The sequence below is a fragment of the Salmo salar genome, chromosome 15 (assembly GCF_965601325.2).
Source record: "Salmo salar chromosome 15, fSalSal1, whole genome shotgun sequence".
In the NCBI taxonomy this organism is placed as follows: domain Eukaryota; kingdom Metazoa; phylum Chordata; class Actinopteri; order Salmoniformes; family Salmonidae; genus Salmo; species Salmo salar.
The window spans coordinates 33,477,867-33,501,491 of NC_138305.1; the positions used below are offsets into that span (position 1 = coordinate 33,477,867).

Consider the following 23,625-nt stretch of genomic DNA (forward strand, 5'->3'; position numbering starts at 1 on the left):
TGTTGGGGAGTAGACCAGTGTTGGGGAGTAGACCAGTGTTGGGGAGTGGACCAGTGTTGGGGAGTAGATCAGTGTTGGGGAGTAGACCAGTGTTGGGGAGTAGACCAGTGTTGGGGAGTGGACCAGTGTTGGGGAGTGGACCAGTGTTGGGGAGTAGACCAGTGTTGGGGAGTAGACCAGTGTTGGGGAGTAGACCAGTGTTGGGGAGTGGACCAGTGTTGGGGAGTAGACCAGTGTTGGGGAGTGGACCAGTGTTGGGGAGTGGACCAGTGTTGGGGAGTAGACCAGTGTTGGGGAGTGGACCAGTGTTGGGGAGTGGACCAGTGTTGGGGAGTGGACCAGTGTTGGGGAGTAGACCAGTGTTGGGGAGTAGACCAGTGTTGGGGAGTAGACCAGTGTTGGGGAGTGGACCAGTGTTGGGGAGTAGACCAGTGTTGGGGAGTAGACCAGTGTTGGGGAGTAGACCAGTGTTGGGGAGTGGACCAGTGTTGGGGAGTAGACCAGTGTTGGGGAGTAGACCAGTGTAGTAGACCGGTAGTGAACTATATGTAGTAATATAATTACATTTTGCACTATCTTGGTGGTAGGTGAACTAAATCTTGGTAGTATTTTCAGTAGTTCATTACTTTTTGACATGTAGTGGTGTAGCTAACTACTGGAACTAACTTTTTTGTTGTTGCTAAAAGAAGATAAAATATTGGTAGGATGCAGTTCAAGAGTATGCAATGCTTGAGACGTCCAGCCCTGAGAGGGTGGAGAGGAGAATCTGATGCTTCATGGTGCGGAAGGCAGCGGATATATCTAGGTGGATGAGAACACAGGAGATGAGTCAGCTTTGCCAGTGAGGAGAGCCTCTGTGACAGAGTAGCACAGTCTCGGTTGAGTGACCCGTCTCGGTTGAGTGACCCATCTTGAAGCCTGACTGGTTAGTGTCAAGAAGATCATCCTGAGAGAGATGGCGAGAGAGTTGGTCAAAGACAGCACGCTCAAGTGTATTGGAAAGATAATAAATCAGGGATACCAGTCAGAGTGAGAGTGTTGGTTTTTGAGGAGGGGAGAGACTCGGGCCATGTTGAAGTCAGAGGGGAAGCAGCCAGTGGTCGAGGATGATTTGATGAGGGAAGTGAGGAATGGGAAAAGGTCTCCAGAGCTGGCTGGAGAAAGGGGGGGGGGGGGGGGTTGGAGTCAAGCGGGCAGGTTGTCAGGCGGCCGGACCTCACTTGTCATAGAATTTCATCTGGAGAGCGAGGGGAGAATGAGGTCAAGGCGTAGGGTAGTTATGTGTGAGTGGGACCAGTGGACTCAATAGGCTAATTGAATGAGGAGCGGATGTCGTCAACCTTCTTTTCAAAGTGGTTAACAAAGTCGTCCTCAGAGAGGAAGGAGGGAGGGGGAGGGGTGGACGATTAAGGAGGGAGGAGAAGGTGGAAAAGAGTTTCCTAGGGTTAGATGCAGAAGCTTGAAATTTGGAGTGATAAAATGCAAAAGCAGCAGCTACTCTTCCTGGGGTCCACACAAAACATAAAACATGACATAATACAGAACATTAATAGACAACAACAGCTCAAGGACAGAACTACATACATTTATATCATCCGACATAGCCTACATATGAGTATGTACACAAACTATCTAGGTCAAGTAGGGGAGAGGCATTGTGCCGTGAGGTGTTGCTTTATCTGTTTTTTGAACACAAGTTTGTTGTTCCCTTGAGCAATCTGAGATGGGAGGTCCATGCAATCATGGCTCTATATAATACTGTACGTTTTCTTGAATTTGTTCTGGATTTGGGGACTGTGAAAAGACCCCTGGTGGCATGTCTGGTGGGGTAAGTGTGTGAGTCAGAGCTGTGTGTAAGTTGACATTACTAACTATTTGGAACACATTGTTTCTTATAAAAACAAGAAGTGATGCAGTCAGTCTCTCCTCTACTTTTAACCAAGAGAAACTGCCATGCATATTATTGGTATTAGCCTTCTGATTACAACGAAGAGCAAGATGTGTCGCTCTGTTCTGGGCCAGCTGCAGCTTAACTAGGTGTTTCTTTGCAGCACTTAACCATAAGACTGGGCAATAATTAAGATAAGATAAAACTAGAGCCTGCAGGACTTCCTTTGTGGAGTGTGGTGTCAAAAAAGCAGAGCATCTCTTTATCACAGACAGACCTCTCCCCATCTTTACAACCATCGAATCAATATGTTTTGACCATAACAACTTGCTCAACAGCCACATTATTCATTATCAGATTCAGCTGAGGTCCAGGATTTAGGGAATGATTTGTACCAAATACAATGCTCTTAGTTTTAGAGATGTTCAGGACTAGTTTATTACTGGCCACCCATTCCAAAACTGACCACAGCAAGTCATTTCACTTGCTGTGGTTGCTGACACATACAGGGTTGAATCATCAGCATACATAGACAGACAGGCTTTGTTTAATGCCAGTGCCAGGTCATTAGTAAAAATAGAAGGTAGCTTTAGCAGAGGATACAGAGGAATAGAATGTAGGGAGGAGGGAGTTAAAGGATGATAGGTCCTCCATAAGTTTAGTTTTCCTCCATTTTCGCACAGCTGCCTGCAGCACTGTTCTGTAAGCTTGCAATGAGTCACTCAGCCACGGAGCAGGAGGGAAGGGCTGAGCCAGCCGGGGGGAAAGGGGGCAGTGTGAGTCAAAGGAATTACTTATTAAATGTACTTCTCACTCCTGGAGATATCAGGAGTCCTCTAGCTATAGAATGAAGCACAACAACTGAATATATATGACATTGTTGTGGCTAGCTACTCGCTGCTTTCAGTCAGTGCAGATTTGATCTGCTTTTTCCAGTCAAAGTCTCCTGTGGAAAAGGAGCCTAGCCTGGTCCCAGATCTGTTTGTGCTGTTTTACCAACTCTGGAAAGACAGCACAATCAGATCTGGGACCAATATGAGTTGGCAAGACAGCACAAGCGGATCTGGCTCCAGGCTAGAAGGAGCCAACCCGTATGTCCGGGGCTGGGAAAAGTGTAATCCTATGAGGCCTGGCCAGATTAAGCCTGGTACCTGAGTATGTCATTTTAAGGGCAGGCACTCCGGGCCGTGCCAACATAATGCCACAGGGCTCAAAGGCCTGTTTATTCAAGACGCCATGCTCTGCTTGTGATCATGCAGCACTGGTGGTACAATGTAGTTTATTTTACACAAATTACTTCATTGTTTTTTGTGGTGTGAATGAATGATGGTTTGAGTGGTTTCGGTTGAATTCTTTCCCAAATGTTTCCTCATCTCTGTGAAAAATAATGTGGTTTGGTTATAAAAGCAAGTTGTGTATTCCAAGATGTTCCAGTCCAGTTTGGACACACATACTAATTCAAGGGTTTTCTATATTTTTACTATTTTCTACATTGTAGAATAATAGTGAAGATATCAAAACTATGAAATAACACACACAGCTTCACCTGGAATGCGTTTCCAGCAGTCTTGAAGGAGTTCCCACATATGCTGAGCACTTGTTGGCTGCTTTTCCTTCACTCTGCGGTGCAACTCATCCCAAACCATCTCAATTGGGTTGAGGTCGGGTGATTGTGGAGGCCAGGTCATTTGATGCAGTACTCCATCACTCTCCTTCTTGGCAAAATAGCCCTTACACAGCCTGGAGGTGTGTTGGGTCATTGTCCTGTTGAAAAACAAATGATAGTCCCACTAAGTGCAAACCAGATGGGATGGCGTATCGCTGCAGAGTGCTGTGGTAGCTATGCTGGTTAAGTGTGCCATGAATTCTAAATAAATCACAGACAATGTCACCAGCAAAGCACCGTCACACCACCACCCTCCATGCTTCACAGTGGGAACCACACATGCAGAGATGATCCGTTCACCTACTCTGCGTCTCACAAAGACAAGGCGTTGGAACCAAAAATCTCAAATTTGGACTCATCAGACCAAAGGACAGATTGACACCGGTCTAATGTCCATTGCTTGTGTTTCTTGGCCCAAGCAAGTCTTTTCTTATTATTGGTGTCCTTTAGTAGTGGTTTCTTTGCAGCAATTCGACCTTGAAGGCCTGATTTCACGCAGTCTCCTCTAAACAGTTGATGTTGAGATGTGTCTGTTACTTGAACTCTGTGAAGCATTTATTTGGACTGCAATCTGAGGTGCAGTTAACTCTAATGAACTTATCCTCTGCAGCAGAGGTAACTCTGGGTCTTCCTTTCCTGTAGCGGTCCTCGTGAGAGCCAGTTTCATCATAGCGCTTGATGGTTTTTGTGACTGCACTTGAAGAAACTTTCAAAGTTCTTGAAATGTTCCGTATTGACTGACCTTCGTGTCTTAAAGTAATGATGAACTGTCGTTTCTCTTTGTTTATTTGAGCTGTTCTTGCCATAATATGGACTTGGTATTTTACCATATAGGGCTATCTTCTGTATACACCCTTACCTTGTCACAACACAACTGATTGGCTCAAACGCATTAAGAAGGAAAGAAATTCCACAAATGAACGTTTAACAAGGCACACCTGTTAATTGAAATGCATTCCAGGTGACTACCTCATGAAGCTGGTTGAGAGAATGCCAAGAGTGTGCAAAGGGTGGCTACTTTGAAGAATTTTACATTTACATTTTAGTCATTTAGCAGACGCTCTTATCCAGAGCGACTTATAGTAGTGAATGCATACATTTCATGCATTTAAAAAAAATAATATATATATTTTGTACTGGCCCCCTGTGGGAATCGAACCCACAACCCTGGTGTTGCAAACACCATGCTCTACCAACTGTGCCACAGGGAAGAATCTCAAATATATTTAGATTTACCACTTTTTTGGTTACTACATGATTCCATATGTGTTATTTCATAGTTTTGATGTCTTCACTATTATTCTACAATGTAGAAAATAGTAAAAATAAAGAAAAACCCTTGAATGAGTAGGTGTTCTAAACTTTTGACCAGTACTGTATATACTACTTGTCATAAGCGTCGTAAGGATAGGACCAAGGCGCAGCGGGTATAGTGCTCATTGTCTTAATTTATTTAAAGATTTAAACAAAACGACGAAACAATTCCGTAAGGCAACACAGGCTATACAGGAAACAACCACCCATAAAACACAAGTGAAACAAACACCACTAAATATGGCCTCCAATTAGAGACAACAACAACCTCTAATATGGCCTCTAATTGGAGGTCATTGCCAAAAACCCAACATAGAAATAGAAAACATAGAACCTAAACCAAAACCACCATAACAAACACCCCCTGCCACGCCCTGACCAAACTACAATGACAAATAACCCCTTTTACCTGTCAGGACGTGACACTACTGCTGTGTGGCAGTTGTGTAAGCTAGTGAATTTAATATATAGAGGTACTATACATTGTTTACTTATATCCATTAATTTAGGCCTGGAGATCTGTGAATGTAACTTGAGTTTTCACTCAAATCTTCCATTCACAACAATGCATGATTTATGCAATCTCAAGTCAGGTTCCTGCCTTCACAGTGTATCCTATTTGTTTGTGTTTGGTAGGTACAGTTTGTCTCTAGTAACTGTCTTACTGACAGAGTTGATTCATGGTACGGTCTCTTTCTCGTTCATAGGTGGTGAAGACCATCGGCTTGAGGGAAGTCTGGTACTCTGGTCTTCAGTATGTGGACGGTAAAGGATACCTCACCTGGCTGAAGCTTGACAAAAAGGTAAGGTTAATTTAGGACTGACAATGTTACAAGTGCCCTGTATTTTGCCTGATGTAGTACTGTACAAATATTTGTTCATATCTGCTCAGGCATTCTCAAACCATTTTCCACTGTATTCTTAAACCGCTGGACTTCTGCACATTTTTTGCATAACCATTATATGGTAAACAATATATAATAGGCCATTCAAAAAGAGCACATTCTTTTAAAGGCGGGGTCAAATCACTCCACACTACATTTGCTTACCACTCACTCAATCAATCAGCATCCACTCACTCACTGCATTATTGAATTCACATAATGCATTGCGGCTGGCCAATGGTCACCCTCTCTCACTCCTGTGCAGGCCGGTGGCTAATTCTTAATCTCTCTCCTTTTATTTTCACTTCCTGCCAGGGACCATAAGGATCCCCACGGGGCTCTGGTCAAAAGTAGTGCACTCCATAGGGAATAGGGTGCCATTTGTGATGCAAGCAATTTCCAGTGAATCCACTCCAATGAAATTCCTGAGTGTGAACTCTTAGTGAACCGCACAAACTAACATACTAGTTCTACTTCACTCTTTCTGTTGTTCCTGAGCAAACAGAAATCTCACACTGCTCTGTCTTCATTCATTTGTAGACCATGTAGACTCTGTACTGACAGTATAGCGACGGTATAGCTACAGTATATCTACAGTGTAGTTACATTATAGCTAAAACACCTCCACCTGTGTTTGTAGAATTGAGTTGAGCCTGTGTCAATGTGCAGAATTTCCAAATGGGCCAGATGGTTATCACCAGAGCTGTATATTCAGGATATGTACTGTATATATCAAACGGCTCAGAGGTCACACAAACCCACCAACCCCACCTTACAGTATTTGGTTTTGGCTGATTTATATTGCAAGGATAGTAAACTGTTTCCTTTTGCTATATTAGCATTACGGCACAATGTGAGGAGCTACACTAGACTATTAGCATTAGTGTAAATGTAGTGATGTTATAGGGGTAGTAGAGTAACTTTACTTAGTTTACAGCGAAAGGTGTATAAATAGTTATGGGGTAGTAGAGTAACTTTACTTAGTTTACAGCGAAAGGTGTATAAATAGTTATAGGGGTAGTAGAGTAACTTTACTTAGTTTACAGTGAAAGGTGTATAAATGGTTATAGGGGTAGTAGAGTAACTTTACTTAGTTTACAGTGAAAGGTGTATAAATAGTTATAGGGGTAGTAGAGTAACTTTACTTAGTTTACAGTGAAAGGTGTATAAATAGTTATAGGGGTAGTAGAGTAACTTTACTTAGTTTTCAGTGAAAGGTGTATACATGGTTATAAGGATAGTAGAGTAACTTTACTTAGTTTACAGTGAAAGGTGTATACATGGTTATAGGGATAGTAGAGTAACTTTACTTAGTTTACAGTGAAAGGTGTAGACATGGTTATAGGGATAGTAGAGTAACTTTACTTAGTTTACAGTGAAAGGTGTATAAAGGTGTTAGGCCGGTTGTGGGTTCACCAGGACATTTGAAGAACAGTTTGACTGAGGACACAGGACAGTGGGGCGCTTTCTAGAGCTGGGCAATATTGACAAAAATCCATGAATTTATGCAATAACGATAAATAGAACAATTTATTTAAAACAATGTGCACCAGTCTTTTTGAAATTATACTTAAACTACTATTAATATTTTGATGGTTGTAGGCATCAATATTCCCATTAACAATCACCCATATTAACAAACTTATTTCATTTCAAACTTCACATTTCTCTAGTATAGGCTACTTATTGTAATGAACGATATCAGCAAGATGCCTACGATAAGTGATTGTTATGGTCGGTGTTGATCATTTTCTGTTTATTGTACCAGCTCTAGTGCTTACTGTAGAATTGAATAATTTCCTGACAACCCAGTGCTCCACAACCATGAGAGAGAGAGACTTGTTGACCTTGCTTCCCTTCATGCAGGCTGACCAGGCCAGTTGAACTGCACTAACTGAGTGCTGACTGCACTGCTCTACTGTAGAGTAGCTCTATCAGCACAATGCTCTAATGGGAACATTCCAGTTGTTTCACACAGCCACCCCATTCACTGAGTGATGTTATAGGGTAGTAGAGTAACTTTACTTAGTTTACAGTGAAAGGTGTATAAATGGTTATAGGGGTAGTAGAGTAACTTTACTTAGTTTACAGTGAAAGGTGTATAAATGGTTATAGGGGTAGTAGAGTAACTTTACTTAGTTTACAGTGAAAGGTGTATAAATGGTTATAGGGGTAGTAGAATAACTTTACTTAGTTTACAGTGAAAGGTGTATAAATGGTTATAGGGGTAGTAGAGTAACTTTACTTAGTTTACAGTGAAAGGTGTATAAATGGTTATAGGGGTAGTAGAGTAACTTTACTTAGTTTACAGTGAAAGGTGTATAAATGGTTATAGGGATAGTAGAGTAACTTTACTTAGTTTACAGTGAAAGGTGTTTAAATGGTTATAGGGGTAGTAGAGTAACTTTACTTAGTTTACAGTGAAAGGTGTATAAATGGTTATAGGGGTAGTAGAGTAACTTTACTTAGTTTACAGTGAAAGGTGTATAAATGGTTATAGGGGTAGTAGAGTAACTTTACTTAGTTTACAGTGAAAGGTGTATAAATGGTTATAGGGGTAGTAGAGTAACTTTACTTAGTTTACAGTGAAAGGTGTATAAATGGTTATGGGGTAGTAGAGTAACTTTACTTAGTTACTTAGGAATAGTCCAGTCGTTTCACACAGCCACCCCATTCGCTCCCCATTCTTCACACAGTCACCCCATTCGCTCCCCATTCTTCACACAGCCACCCCATTCGCTCCCCATTCTTCACACAGCCACCCCATTCGCTCCCCATTCTTCACACAGCCACCCCATTCGCTCCCCATTCTTCACACAGCCACCCCATTCGCTCCCCATTCTTCACACAGCCACCCCATTCGCTCCCCATTCTTCACACAGCCACCCCATTCGCTCCCCATTCTTCACACAGCCACCCCATTCGCTCCCCATTCTTCACACAGCCACCCCATTCGCTCCCCATTCTTCACACAGCCACCCCATTCGCTCCCCATTCGCCTCATCAATACCTTTTGGTTCCTGTTTTGGAGCCAACACAGAAGAAGAGACCAATGCCAGTAAACAAACAACGTTACAGAGGATCATTCAAGTTGATCAGTACCATGCATTTTACACATCCCTTTTTTAAAGAGGAATGCGTCCGTGCGTCCAAGACAATTTAACCCTCCGGGAACAATAAAGTTGATCCAATCCCATCATTCTTTGCTACTCATGAAAGGAGTAGACATAGGGCTACATCCCAAATGGCACCCTATTCCCTTATAGTAGTGCACTACAGGGCTCTGGTCAAAAGTTGTGCACTATATAGAGAATAGGGTGCCATTTGGGACGTAGATAATTATTGAAGGACATTCATCAATCAATGATCAATCAATCGTCTCTCTCCAACCAGGTGTCTTCCCAGGACGTGAAGAAGGAGAACCCGCTGCAGTTCAAGTTCCGCGCCAAGTTCTTCCCTGAGGATGTGTCTGAGGAGCTCATCCAGGACATCACCCAGAAGCTGTTCTTCATGCAGGTAACACACGCAGGCACACAAACATACACTGTCATACTATTCTTTGTACTCACAATGCTTCATTGCTGATACAAACAAAGCTGTTAAGCGGTGTGTGTGTGTGTGTGTGTGTGTGTGTGTGTGTGTGTGTGTGTGTGTGTGTGTGTGTGTGTGTGTGTGTGTGTGTGTGTGTGTGTGTGTGTGTGTGTGTGTGTGTGTGTGTGTGTGTGTGTGTGTGTGTGTGTGTGTGTGTGTGTGTGTCCAGGTGAAGGAGGGCATCCTGAGCGATGAGGTGTACTGTCCCCCGGAGACAGCCGTGCTGCTGGCCTCCTACTCTGTCCAGGCCAAGTTTGGAGACTATACCCGGGACCAACACCGGCCCGGCTACCTCACCTCAGACCGTCTGCTGCCCCAGCGGTGAGCGTCGATCCACTCCCAGCCCACACTAGGGCTGTGTCCCAAATGGCACCCTATTCCCTATCCAGGCCTTGGTAAAAAAAAAGTGCACCATAGGACTCTGGTCAAAAGTAGTGCACTACATAGGGAATAGGGTGCCATTTAGGATACATCCAAGTGCTCTTTTCCAATAGCACAGTAGCATGAAGCACACTCCTTGCTTCATTCATATCAATGTATTGGGGGTACATTCTAAGTGGTATGCTAGTATCGACATTGGAACATAAGAAGCCAGGAGTACAGATAGTAAATAGCTCAGTGTGCTGCTGTTATAAACTGGAACAGGATGAAGTTTTGTGTTCACGTACATACATAGACACAAAGAAATCCATATATTGATCAGAATATGAGTACCCTATATTCAGTGTACTCTCTGTTTACCCCCTCTTCTGATCCTCCTCCTTCTTCCTCTCTTTCTTTCTGTCCTCCCTCCTTCTCCTCCTCCCTCTTCCCCCTCTTCCTCCTCCTTTTCCTCCTATTTCTCCTCCTCCTCCTTCTCCTCTGTAGGGTTCTTGAGCAGCACAAGCTGTCCAGGGAGCAGTGGGAGGAGAGGATCCAGGTGTGGCATGAGGAACACCGTGGAATGCTGAAGTGAGTTCTGGTCTGTTTTGGTTTGTATGAGTCTCTATGTTGGTGTCGCTGTGATAAGGAAACAGGTTGCATTATTTGCATTATTTATTCTTGTAGAGCAGTTGAATGAATAGTACAGCAGCGTTGTGTGTGTGTGTGTGTGTGGAGTTAATTTGGTCATGTTTGATTGTGCAGGGAGGATGCCATGCTGGAGTACCTGAAGATCGCCCAGGACCTGGAGATGTACGGAGTCAACTACTTTGACATCAAGAACAAGAAGGGGACCGAGCTGTGGCTGGGAGTAGATGCCCTGGGACTCAACATCTACGAGAAGGAGGACAAGTAAGAAACAACTGCCTCCAGGGTCCTGTTCAGTCGGTCACACCGTAGCAAAATGTTTTGCAAAGAAACATTTAAATGTCCAGGTAGTCCCTCCCAGTTTCAGTCTGTTTCAAAACGTTTATTCCCTACTGGACACCACCCATGTTCCCTCTCTGAACTGACCACTAGGGGGTCAATTCATGAAAAACTTGAATAGGGTTTGATTGATAATACCTGGTGTGCCAGTTGGGCAAGGTTTACACTTCTGGGCCTATCCCATGGCTTCCATTGAGCCAGGCAAGCTCAATCAAACACATCTGAAAGATTTCAAATACTATTTGAACCCAGGTCTAAAGTAATGTAGCCTATCTACCCATTCTGGTTCTGCTGGTCAATGATACCGGTGTGTTTTCCGGCCTTGGCCACAGTTCTGTGTCAGACATTGAATCCTAATTCCAATGGATTTGACTATTGGAGCCGTACAGGTTAACCCACGTCTTTACTTAATCAGTACCAATGAAGATTATTCTCACCAGACAGTTAGCACAACTCTATTCCCTTCCACTCTCTCTCTCTCTATCTTTTGATGAGCTTTTACTGTGTCTTCCTACCCAAGATTGCTCTGTGAATCTGCGATCCACCAAACACTTTGCTGAAGCTCAAAAGTACAATATTTTACGAGATTGCTTGAGCGACACATGCGGTAACTGCGTGATTATGTTTTAACTACTTGTTCCCGGTGAGGTCACTAAAGGTAATGTGTAACTACTTGTTCCCGGTGAGGTCACTAAAGGTAATGCGTTAACTACTTGTTCCCGGTGAGGTCACTAAAGGTAATGTGTTAACTACTTGTTCCCGGTGAGGTCACTAAAGGTAATGTGTTAAAGTAGATTGTGACATAATGTTCCAGATGACGCCGACAGACATGGCAGCTCTGCATCTAACTCCTAAGCAACTTTGCGCTCGTCCTAATATTTCTATAAATATATATTTTACTTTAAGATTTGTGTGTATTGTTGTGTATTGTTAGATATTACTGCACTATTGGAACTAGGAACACAAGCATTTCGCTACACCCGTAATAACATCTGCTAAATATGTGTGTGACCAATAAAATGGGATTTGATTTCATGTAATATGTGTCCCCAGCTTCTCTATACAGCCGATGGCCCTGCAGTCACTGACCCTCTGGCAGAGGGTTCAAATAGTAGTTGTTTATTTTCAAATACTTTGAGCGTTTGAGTGAACCTGCCAGAGTGCTAGATGATTGGGGTTTGCACTTTGTACTTTTGGGACTACTCCACTCAATCAGCACAGATAAAAGCACAGAAAAGTATGTCTGGAAGACATGCCAAAGTAGTGTTTTGAGTGCAGTGGACTAACCTCTTGCTGGGTTGTGTTGTTGACAACAGCCGTTACTCCCTCCCTAGAGCTCCATGCACTGTTTAAACCCTCCATGCCAAAGGTCTCTTGAAGCAGTGTGATCCAAGGGCCCCTAGAAGACTCTGTCTGGCCACAGATGGTAACTCTTTAACTTGAGTGGCCACAGATGGTAGTGCTGTAACTCTTTAACTTGAGTGGCCACAGATGGCAATGCTGTATCTCTGTAACTTGAGTGGCCACAGATGGTAGTGCTGTAACTCTTTAACTTGAGTGGCCACAGATGGTAGTGCTGTAACTCTTTAACTTGAGTGACCACAGATGGTGTGCTGTAACTCTGTAACTTGAGTGGCCACAGATGGTAGTGCTGTAACTCTTTAACTTGAGTGACCACAGATGGTGTGCTGTAACTCTGTAACTTGAGTGGCCACAGATGGTAGTGCTGTAACTCTTTAACTTGAGTGGCCACAGATGGCAATGCTGTATCTCTGTAACTTGAGTGGCCACAGATGGTAGTGCTGTAACTCTTTAACCTCTCTGGGCTAGGTGGGACGTTTGCGTCCCACCCTAGTCAACAGCCAGTGGAATCCCGTGGCGCGATATTCAAATACCTTAGAAATGCTATTACTTCAATTTCTCAAAAATATGACTATTTTACACCATTTTAAAGACAAGACTCTCGTTAATCTAACCACACTGTCCGATTTCAAAAAGGCTTTACAATGAAAGCAAAACATTAGATTATGTCAGCAGAGTACCCAGCCAGAAATAATCAGACACACATTTTTCAAGCTAGCATATAATGTCACAAAAACCAAAACCACAGCTAAATGCAGCACTAACCTTTGATGATCTTCATCAGATGACACTCCTAGGACATTATGTTATACAATACATGCATGTTTTGTTCAATCAAGTTCATATTTATATCAAAAACCAGCTTTTTACATTAGCATGTGACTAGCATGTGACTAGCATTCCCACCGAACACTTCCGGTGAATTTACTAAATTACTCACGATAAACGTTCACAAAAAAACATTACAATTATTTTAAGAATTATAGATACAGAACTCCTTTATGCAATCGCGGTGTCCGATTTTAAAATAGCTTTTCGGTGAAAGCACATTTTGCAATATTCTGAGTAGATAGCCCGGCCATCACAGGCTAGCTATTTTGACACCCACCAAGTTTGGTACTCACCAAACTCAGATTTATTATAAGAAAAACTGGATTACCTTTGCTGTTCTTTGTCAGTATGCACTCCCAGGACTTCTACTTAAACAACAAATGTTGGTTTGGTTCCAAATAATCCATAGTTATATCCAAATAGCGGCGTTTTGTTCGTGCGTTCAAGACACTATCCGAAGGGTAACGAAGGGTGACGCGCCCGGCACGTTTCGTGACAAAAAAATTCGAAATATTCCATTACCGTACTTCGAAGGATGTCAAACGCTGTTTAAAATCAATTTTTATGTGATTTTTCTCGTAAAATAGCAATAATATTCCGACCGGGAGTCGTTGTTTTTGTTCAAAGACTGAAAATGTAAACATGGAGTCGTCTCGTGCACGCGGGCGCCCCTCTCATTGTTCTCAGATCGACCACTTACCAAATGCGCTACTGTTTTTCAGCCATGGCCTGCAAAGTCATCATTCAACGTTCTGGCGCCTTCTGAGAGCCTATGGGAGCGTTAGAAAATGTCACGTTACAGCAGAGATCCTTTGTTTTGGATAGAGATGACAAAGGCCAAGAAATGGTCAGAGAGGTCGCTTCCTGTTTGGAATCTTCTCAGGTTTTGGCCTGCCAAATGAGTTCTGTTATACTCACAGACACCACTCAAACAGTTTTAGAAACTTTAGGGTGTTTTCTATCCAAATCAAACAATTATATGCATATTCTAGTTACTGGGCAGGAGTAGTAACCAGATTAAATCGGGTACGTTTTTTATCCGGCCGTGCAAATACTGCCCCCTATCACCAACAGGTTAACTTGAGTGGCCACAGATGGCAATGCTGTATCTCTGTAACTTGAGTGGCCACTGATGGTGTGCTGTAACTTAGATTTTTTGGGGATTCCCCATTGTCTTACTCTCTACCCACATTATTGTGGCTTGTGTCCAAATTGTCTGGAGGTTTTATGTTTAGCTTTAAATCCACACAAAGCACACATTGATGGGTGTTAGAGTTCCATCAAAGTGTTTATTTGAAACTATTGTTCCATAGAATGGCTTTAAAAGGAATCTAATGCTCTTATTTTAAGTTAGTAGTCTGATACCTGTAAATCTGCCTAACCAAAAAGAAGAGAGAGACTCAAACACAGGGCTCTGTGTGTGTATGTAGGGTTCTTAGTGTCCTTGAGTGTGTATGCATGTGTGTGTGTGTGTTTGTGTGTTTGTGCATTCTGGGGCTCGGCTGTAACCATGGCAACGCTGACTGGTTTTTCAAGCTGTGCTCTTAAGAATCCGAGACTAAGTTAGAGGGCAGGCCCCGCGACGAGGGTTTCAGGCCATAGACAATATGTAGCACCATTACTGCCAAGAACTCACACACACACACACACACACACACACACACACACACACACACACACACACACACACACACACACACACACACACACACACACACACACACACACACACACACACACACACACACACACACACACACTAGCGTAGCATTGCTCCTTTTTGTGTCAGATATGGCCATTCTGCCAAGGTTTTAGTCCTTAGGCCCTTTGTCAAACAAACACACACCCTCATTTAGCAGAAGACATATAGCTAGCTATCAGGACAGGATTCCATTTGGACCCTATAGCACACCACTGGGACCTTTTAGTTTGTAGAAAATAAGGTCTATTTTGTGTTTTTTTGGCCTATATTGTCCCTGATTGCTGTATGAATCCATCTACATACATTTTCACATTTCTATGAGATTCTATATAACGCAGAACACACCATATACTCTCTAGAATGGGCTAAGAGCCTCTGACCCTGGCCATTTGACTGGTCAACTCATTGTTCTTCTATGGAACACACCTCTGTTCAACCTCTGTGGGTACTGTGGATAACAGTCGTTAGGGGTCAGTGGGAGGGCTTACCAACCTCTGTGGGTACTGTGGATAACAGTCGTTAGGGGTCAGTGGGAGGGCTTACCAACCTCTGTGGGTACTGTGGATAACAGTCGTTAGGGGTCAGTGGGAGGGCTTACCAACCTCTGTGGGTACTGTGGATAACAGTCGTTAGGGGTCAGTGGGAGGGCTTACCAACCTCTGTGGGTACTGTGGATAACAGTCGTTAGGGGTCAGTGGGAGGGCTTACCAACCTCTGTGGGTACTGTGGATAACAGTCGTTAGGGGTCAGTGGGAGGGCTTACCAACCTCTGTGGGTACTGTGGATAACAGTCGTTAGGGGTCAGTGGGAGGGCTTACCAACCTCTGTGGGTACTGTGGATAACAGTCGTTAGGGGTCAGTGGGAGGGCTTACCAACCTCTGTGGGTACTGTGGATAACAGTCGTTAGGGGTCAGTGGGAGGGCTTACCAACCTCTGTGGGTACTGTGGATAACAGTCGTTAGGGGTCAGTGGGAGGGCTTACCAACCTCTGTGGGTACTGTGGATAACAGTCGTTAGGGGTCAGTGGGAGGGCTTACCAACCTCTGTGGGTACTGTGGATAACAGTCGTTAGGGGTCAGTGGGAGGGCTTACCAACCTCTGTGGGTACTGTGGATAACAGTCGTTAGGGGTCAGTGGGAGGGCTTACCTTATACAACGTCTAATCTAACACTTAGCTATGCCTCTAGATAAGACCTTGATCAGTGTTATGTCTCAGTCCTCTATGCCTCTAGATAAGACCTTGATCAGTGTTATGTCTCAGTCCTCTATGCCTCTAGATAAGACCTTGATCAGTGTTATGTCTCAGTCCTCCTCTATGCCTCTAGATAAGACCTTGATCAGTGTTATGTCTCAGTCCTCTATGCCTCTAGATAAGACCTTGATCAGTGTTATGTCTCAGTCCTCCTCTATGTCTCTAGATAAGACATTGATCAGTGTTATGTCTCAGTCCTCTATGTCTCTAGATAAGACCTTGATCAGTGTTATGTCTCAGTCCTCCTCTATGTCTCTAGATAAGACATTGATCAGTGTTATGTCTCAGTCCTCCTCTATGTCTCTAGATAAGACCTTGATCAGTGTTATGTCTCAGTCCTCCTCTATGTCTCTAGATAAGACCTTGATCAGTGTTATGTCTCAGTCCTCCTCTATGTCTCTAGATAAGACATCAGATCAGTGTTATGTCTCAGTCCTCCTCTATGTCTCTAGATAAGACATTGATCAGTGTTATGTCTCAGTCCTCCTCTATGTCTCTAGATAAGACCTTGATCAGTGTTATGTCTCAGTCCTCCTCTATGTCTCTAGATAAGACATCAGATCAGTGTTATGTCTCAGTCCTCCTCTATGTCTCTAGATAAGACATTGATCAGTGTTATGTCTCAGTCCTCTATGTCTCTAGATAAGACCTTGATCAGTGTTATGTCTCAGTCCTCGTCTATGTCTCTAGATAAGACATTGATCAGTGTTATGTCTCAGTCCTCTATGTCTCTAGATAAGACCTTGATCAGTGTTATGTCTCAGTCCTCCTCTATGTCTCTAGATAAGACATTGATCAGTGTTATGTCTCAGTCCTCCTCTATGTCTCTAGATAAGACCTTGATCAGTGTTATGTCTCAGTCCTCCTCTATGTCTCTAGATAAGACCTTGATCAGTGTTATGTCTCAGTCCTCCTCGATGTCTCTAGATAAGACCTTGATCAGTGTTATGTCTCATTCCTCCTCTATGCCTCTTGATCAGCATTATGTCTCAGTCTTCCTTTACCTGATCCACATCTACCACAAACAGGATAACCAGGTTCCTAGAGTTAACGCCCAGAGAGACAGACAACTACTGGAGATCCCAACTCAATCTGGAGCATGTCAGCAGTTATGTTTTCAAGATGGAGCACTTTCAGTACAGAGCAAAAAAATGATCTATCCCTTTAACTTAACAATGTTCACTAACATTCATGCTAAAATACCCTGTAGAGTTCAGGTTTGGATCTCCATGGAAAGCTTGTTCAAGAGAAAACTGCTCAGATAACCTCTAGTCTGGTATCAGATCTGTTTGTACAAAAGGTGACAAAACGTGACGTAGGTGTTAACAATACAGCACAAACAGATCTGGGATTTGTTAGGTGTATGTCACCCAGGAATTGAAATACCAGTTCAGGCAGCAGCAGGGTTTCACTGTGTCTCACTGTGTGTCACTGTGTGTCACTGTAAGGCGGATCAAACAACTGTGTGTGTGTGCTCTCGCGTGTGTGTCCGTAAATTACCAAATGAGATTGGCATCCAGTCAATGTGTCTTTCTCTAGTACACAATGGACGAGCCCCACCCCAGATTCCTCCCACCTAGCCCTATTGATACAGAGGCCATGTACAATACAGTAGTACACACAGTCCTACCTCAGACATGAATGAATCATATCCTATTTGCACTTGTTTCCTACCACATCCCAGGCTGCATAACCAATGGCACCCTTTTCCACATGTAGTGCATAGCCCTATGGGGCCTTGGTCAAAAGTAGTGCACTATATTTAAGCAATAAGGCCCAAGGAAGTGTGGTATATGACCAATATATCACGGCTAAGGGCTGTTCCACACATGACGCAACGTGGAGTGCCTGGATACAGCCCTTAGCCTTGGTATATTGGCCATTTACCACAAACCCCAGAGGGTGGGGCGGGCCCAGCCACCTAGCTCTGTTCCTCCTGCCTAAAATCATTTCAATTGAAAGATTTGGCTACAAAAACCCTGGATTGTGACTTGGGAAATGATCTGGAATAAATCTATGGAAAATGTACACTGTAATGTCCACTATTTAGCCACGTAAAGACGCTTGTCCTGGAGGCAGTGATTTCCACTAGATGGGCCAGCTGCAAAGTCAAAATTTGCTGTATATCATAAGAATTCATGAAATCAAAAATGTGCTTTTTGGTCTTAATTTAGGGTTAGGGTTAGGGTTAGGCATAAGGTTAGAAGTGTGGTTAAGGGTTAAGGTGAGGGTTAGGTTCAAAATGAGATTTTATGACTTTGTGGCTGTGCCAGCTAGTGACCACCCTGCAGAGATGCCTCCAGTACATGAGTCATCCCAATAAATGACAACCTGTTTAAAGCACATGCGGCCTACACAATACTTACACTGGTTTGCCTCCTCCCCCACCAGACTGACCCCAAAGATCGGCTTCCCCTGGAGCGAGATCAGGAACATTTCCTTCAACGACAAGAAGTTCATCATCAAACCCATCGACAAGAAGGCCCCGGTGAGTTACACACTATAAACTGAGTCTACAAACATTAGGAACAACTGCTTTTTCCATGACACAGACTGACCAGGTGAATCCAGGTGAAAGCTATGATCCCTTATTGATGTCACTTGTTAAATCCACTTCAATCAGTGTAGATGAAGGGGAGGAGACAGGTTAAAGAAGGATTTTTAAGCCTTGAGACAACCGAGACATGGATTGTGTATTTGTGCCATTCAGAGGGTGAATGGGCAAGACAAAATATTTAAGTGCCTTTTGAATGGGGAATGGTAGTAGGTGCCAGGTGCATCGGTTTGAGTGTGTCAAGAACTGCAACGCTGCTGTGTTTTTGATGCTCATCAGTTTCCTGTGTGTATCAAGAATGGTCCACCACACAAATGACATCCAGCCAACTTGACACTGTGGGAAGCATTGGCGTCAACATGGACCAGTATCCCTATGGAACGTTTTTGAAACATTTTAGAGTCCATGCCTTTACGAATTGAGGCTGTTCTGAGGGCAAAAGGGGAGGCCAACTCAATATTAGGAAGGTGTTCCTAATGTTTTGTACACTCAGTTTAGATCCACACTACAGGGCCAAAACCAAGAAGGCCCCAGTGAGTTACACAATAGTTCCACACTACAGGGCCAAACCAAGAAGGCCCCAGTGAGTTACACTATAGTTCCACACTACAGGGCCAAACCAAGAAGGCCCCAGTGAGTTACACAATAGTTCCACACTACAGGGCCAAACCAAGAAGGCCCCAGTGAGTTACACTATAGTTCCACACTACAGGGCCAAACCAAGAAGGCCCCAGTGAGTTACACAATAGTTCCACACTACAGGGCCAAACCAAGAAGGCCCCAGTGAGTTACACTATAGTTCCACACTACAGGGCCAAACCAAGAAGGCCCCTGTGAGTTACACTATAGTTCCACACTACAGGGCCAAACCAAGAAGGCCCCAGTGAGTTACACAATAGTTCCACACTACAGGGCCAAACCAAGAAGGCCCCAGTGAGTTACACAATAGTTCGACACTACAGGGCCAAACCAAGAAGGCCCCAGTGAGTTACACTATAGTTCCACACTACAGGGCCAAACCAAGAAGGCCCCAGTGAGTTACACTATAGTTCCACACTACAGGGCCAAACCAAGAAGGCCCCAGTGAGTTACACTATAGTTCCACACTACAGGGCCAAACCAAGAAGGCCCCAGTGAGTTACACTATAGTTCCACACTACAGGGCCAAACCAAGAAGGCCCCAGTGAGTTACACTATAGTTCCACACTACAGGGCCAAACCAAGCCAAGCTGTTCTGGCCTGGTTACGCATCTACCATAGTTGCTGGAACTGTGCTGTATAGGACAATGTGAAAATAAACTATTAGAGCCAACAAATTACAGTTTGGGTCAGCCCTACAGTCTGAATCAGGCATCATATGCAGGTCGTCATGATCCTGAATCACAATAACACTGTTTTGATGATGGATGGCATTCACCACATCACACACTGTCTTCACACACCACACTTAACATCACAATGAAACCAATCTGAAAGCATCAGCAAACAGCTGCAGCAGCTGTCCTGATGGACCAATATAAAACACAGTAAGCCTGGTCCCAGATCTGTTTGTGTTAGGCCAAACAACAACCATAGCAGTTGGCTATACAGCACAAACAAATCAATGCAGTGAAGTATGAGGTACAGGAAGATGTTTACTGTGTATTTACTGTAAGTACAATTACACTATGTGGGTGTTGGCTCGCTCACCTCCCATATTGCCAGTTCTACCTGCCTGCCTGCCTCCTATCTCTTCTCCTCTCCTTCATTAGCCCTATCCTAACCTCTCAGCCCTATCCTAACCTCTCTTCTCTTCTCTCCTCACCTCTCCTTCATTAACCCTATCCTAACCTCTCAGCCCTATCCTAACCTCTCTCCTCTCCTCATCTCTCCTTCATTAGCCCTATCCTAACCTCTCAGCCCTATCCTAACCTCTCTTCTCTCCTCACCTCTCCTTCATTAGCCCTATCCTAACCTCTCAGCCCTATCCTAACCTCTCTTCTCTCCTCTCCTCACCTCTCCTTCATTAGCCCTATCCTAACCTCTCTTCTCTCCTCTCCTCACCTCTCCTTCATTAGCCCTATCCTAACCTCTCAGCCCTATCCTAACCTCTCTCCTCCTCTCACCTCTCCTTCATTAGCCCAATCCTAACCTCTCAGCCCTATCCTAACCTCTCTCCTCTCCTGCTCTGTCTCCTTCATTAGCCATATCCTAACCTCTCAGCCCTATCCTATCTCTCTCCTCTCCTCACCTCTCCTTCATTAGCCCTATCCTAACCTCTCTCCTCCTCTCACCTCTCCTTCATTAGCCCTATCCTAACCTCTCTCCTCTCCTCCTCTGTCTCCTTCATTAGCCATATCCTAACCTCTCAGCCCTATCCTAACCTCTCTCCTCTCCTCCTCTGTCTCCTTCATTAGCCATATCCTAACCTCTCAGCCCTATCCTAACCTCTCTCCTCCTCTCACCTCTCCTTCATTAGCCCTATCCTAACCTCTCTCCTCTCCTCCTCTGTCTCCTTCATTAGCCATATCTTAACCTCTCAGCCCTATCCTAACCTCTCAGCCCTATCCTAACCTCTCTCCTCTCCTCACCTCTCCTTCATTAGCCCTATCCTAACCTCTCAGCTCTATCCTAACCTCTCTCCTCTGTCTCCTTCATTAGCCCTATCCTAATCTCTCCTCACCTCTCATTCATTAGCCCTATCCTAACCTCTCAGCCCTATCCTAACCTCTCTCTGTCTCCTTCATTAGCCCTATCCTAACCTCTCAGCCCTATCCTAACCTCTCTCCTCTGTTTCCTTCATTAGCCCTATCCTAATCTCTCCTCACCTCTCCTTCATTAGCCCTATCCTAACCTCTCAGCCCTATCCTAACCTCTCTCCTCCTCTGTCTCCTTCATTAGCCCTATCCTAACCTCTCAGCCCTATCCTAACCTCTCTCCTCTGTCTCCTTCATTAGCCCTATCCTAACCTCTCAGCCCTATCCTAACCTCTCTCCTCTACTATGTCTCCTTCATTAGCTCTATCCTAACCTCTCAGCCCTATCCTAACCTCTCTCCTCTCCTATGTCTCCTTCATTAGCTCTATCCTAACCTCTCAGCCCTATCCTAACCTCTCTCCTCTCCTATGTCTCCTTCATTAGCCCTATCCTAACCTCTCAGCCCTATCCTAATCTCTCTCCTCACCTCTCATTCATTAGCCCTATCCTAACCTCTCAGCCCTATCCTAACCTCTCTCTGCCTCCTTCATTAGCCCTATCCTAACCTCTCAGCCCTATCCTAACCTCTCTCCTCCTCTGTCTCCTTCATTAGCCCTATCCTAACCTCTCAGCCCTATCCTAACCTCTCTCCTCTGTTTCCTTCATTAGCCCTATCCTAATCTCTCCTCACCTCTCCTTCATTAGCCCTATCCTAACCTCTCAGCCCTATCCTAACCTCTCTCCTCCTCTGTCTCCTTCATTAGCCCTATCCTAACCTCTCAGCCCTATCCTAACCTCTCTCCTCTCCTGTCTCCTTCATTAGCCCTATCCTAACCTCTCAGCCCTATCCTAACCTCTCTCCTCTGTCTCCTTCATTAGCCCTATCCTAACCTCTCAGCCCTATCCTAAACTCTCTCCTCCTCTGTCTCCTTCATTAGCCCTATCCTAACCTCTCTCCTCTGTCTCCTTCATTAGCCCTATCCTAACCTCTCAGCCCTATCCTAACCTCTCAGCCCTATCCTAACCTCTCTCCTCTCCTATGTCTCCTTCATTAGCCCTATCCTAACCTCTCAGCCCTATTCTAACCTCTCTCTTCTCCATCTCCTTCATTAGCCCTATCCTATCCTCTCAGCCCTATCCTATCTCCTCTCCATCTCCTTCATTAGCCCTATCCTATCTTCTCCACCTCTGTCTCCTTCATTAGCCCTCTCGTCTCCTCTCCTCCTCTGTCTCCTTGGGAGCAGCAGGTCCATTAGCCCTATCCTCCATCCCATCTCCCATTGTCAACATAACCCTGGCTCCAGCCCCTGTGGCACAGATAGGGAGCAACACAGACACACATGCACACAAACGTGTATGAGGACGCACATGCACACAAACACACGTGCACACACACACACACACACGCACATCCATACACACACGTGCACACACCCTGAGTGCTCTTCTAATGTCCTAATGTCCATCAAGCCTCTACGCTCAAGACACCTTATCTCTTCTGCTCAAGCCGTGTGTGTGTGTGTGTGTGTGTGTGTGTGTGTGTGTGTGTGTGTGTGTGTGTGTGTGTGTGTGTGTGTGTGTGTGTGTGTGTGTGTGTGTGTGTGTGTGTGTGTGTGTGTGTGTGTGTGTGTGTGTGTGTGCGTGCCAGGGTTTCCATTAGCCGGTAATTGCCGGCCTTTTGGCAGAAATAAGCAATTAAAAGCCAATAAATAACTATCCCAAACCAAGAAGGGCCCATGCATACCGTTGCATAGGCAACAGTATGCAGGCAGGTGGAAGCAGTATGCATTTTGAAAACATGTACTTGAAACATGGAGGCAATTATTTTATAAAGACTTCCTCATATGCCATTGAAACCAGTATTTCTCTACTATTCTATTGGTTTTCATATCAACTTTATTTTGTTGTCCAGAAGCCAAAGGCACAATCCTAGTCATAGTAACAACCCATCCTAGTCATAGTAACAACCCATCCTAGTCATAGTAACAACCCATCCTAGTCATAGTAACAACCCATCCTAGTCATAGTAACAACCCATCCTAGTCATAGTAACAACCCATCCTAGTCATAGTAACAACCCATCCTAGTCATATTAACAACCCATCCTAGTCATATTAACAACCCATCCTAGTCATAGTAACAACCCATCCTAGTCATAGTAACAACCCATCCTAGTCATAGTAACAACCCATCCTAGTCATAGTAACAACCCATCCTAGTCATAGTAACAACCCATCCTAGTCATATTAACAACCCATCCTAGTCATAGTAACAACCCATCCTAGTCATAGTAACAACCCATCCTAGTCATAGTAACAACCCATCCTAGTTGTTGCATCTTTAGATTCTAACAGAGATTGTGTATCTATGGAAACACTATCAGGTGGGCCATTTAATTTGGTATTTTCCTGCCAATTGCATTTTGGAAAATGTTTGAAAATGACGTTTTATTGTCTGCTTCATTACAGGAGTTGTATGTTCTGTTAAGACACACCTTAGACAAATACATTTATACTCAGTTTCACAATTCCTGACATTTAATCCTAGTAAACATTCCC

At 44.2% G+C, this 23,625-nt stretch overlaps 1 protein-coding gene across 1 annotated transcript in view; it reads left to right on the top strand.

Annotated features, from left to right (window-relative positions):
• The window catches only part of ezrb (ezrin b), a 64,270-nt gene that overhangs the window by 17,706 nt on the left and 22,939 nt on the right, over positions 1-23,625 (top strand). Inside the window, exons 4-9 of the mRNA XM_014143991.3 lie at positions 5,576-5,671; positions 9,146-9,268; positions 9,513-9,664; positions 10,211-10,294; positions 10,469-10,615; positions 18,230-18,326. Of these exons, the coding sequence (XP_013999466.1) occupies positions 5,576-5,671; positions 9,146-9,268; positions 9,513-9,664; positions 10,211-10,294; positions 10,469-10,615; positions 18,230-18,326 (699 nt within the window). The remainder of the gene's footprint in view (positions 1-5,575; positions 5,672-9,145; positions 9,269-9,512; positions 9,665-10,210; positions 10,295-10,468; positions 10,616-18,229; positions 18,327-23,625) is intronic.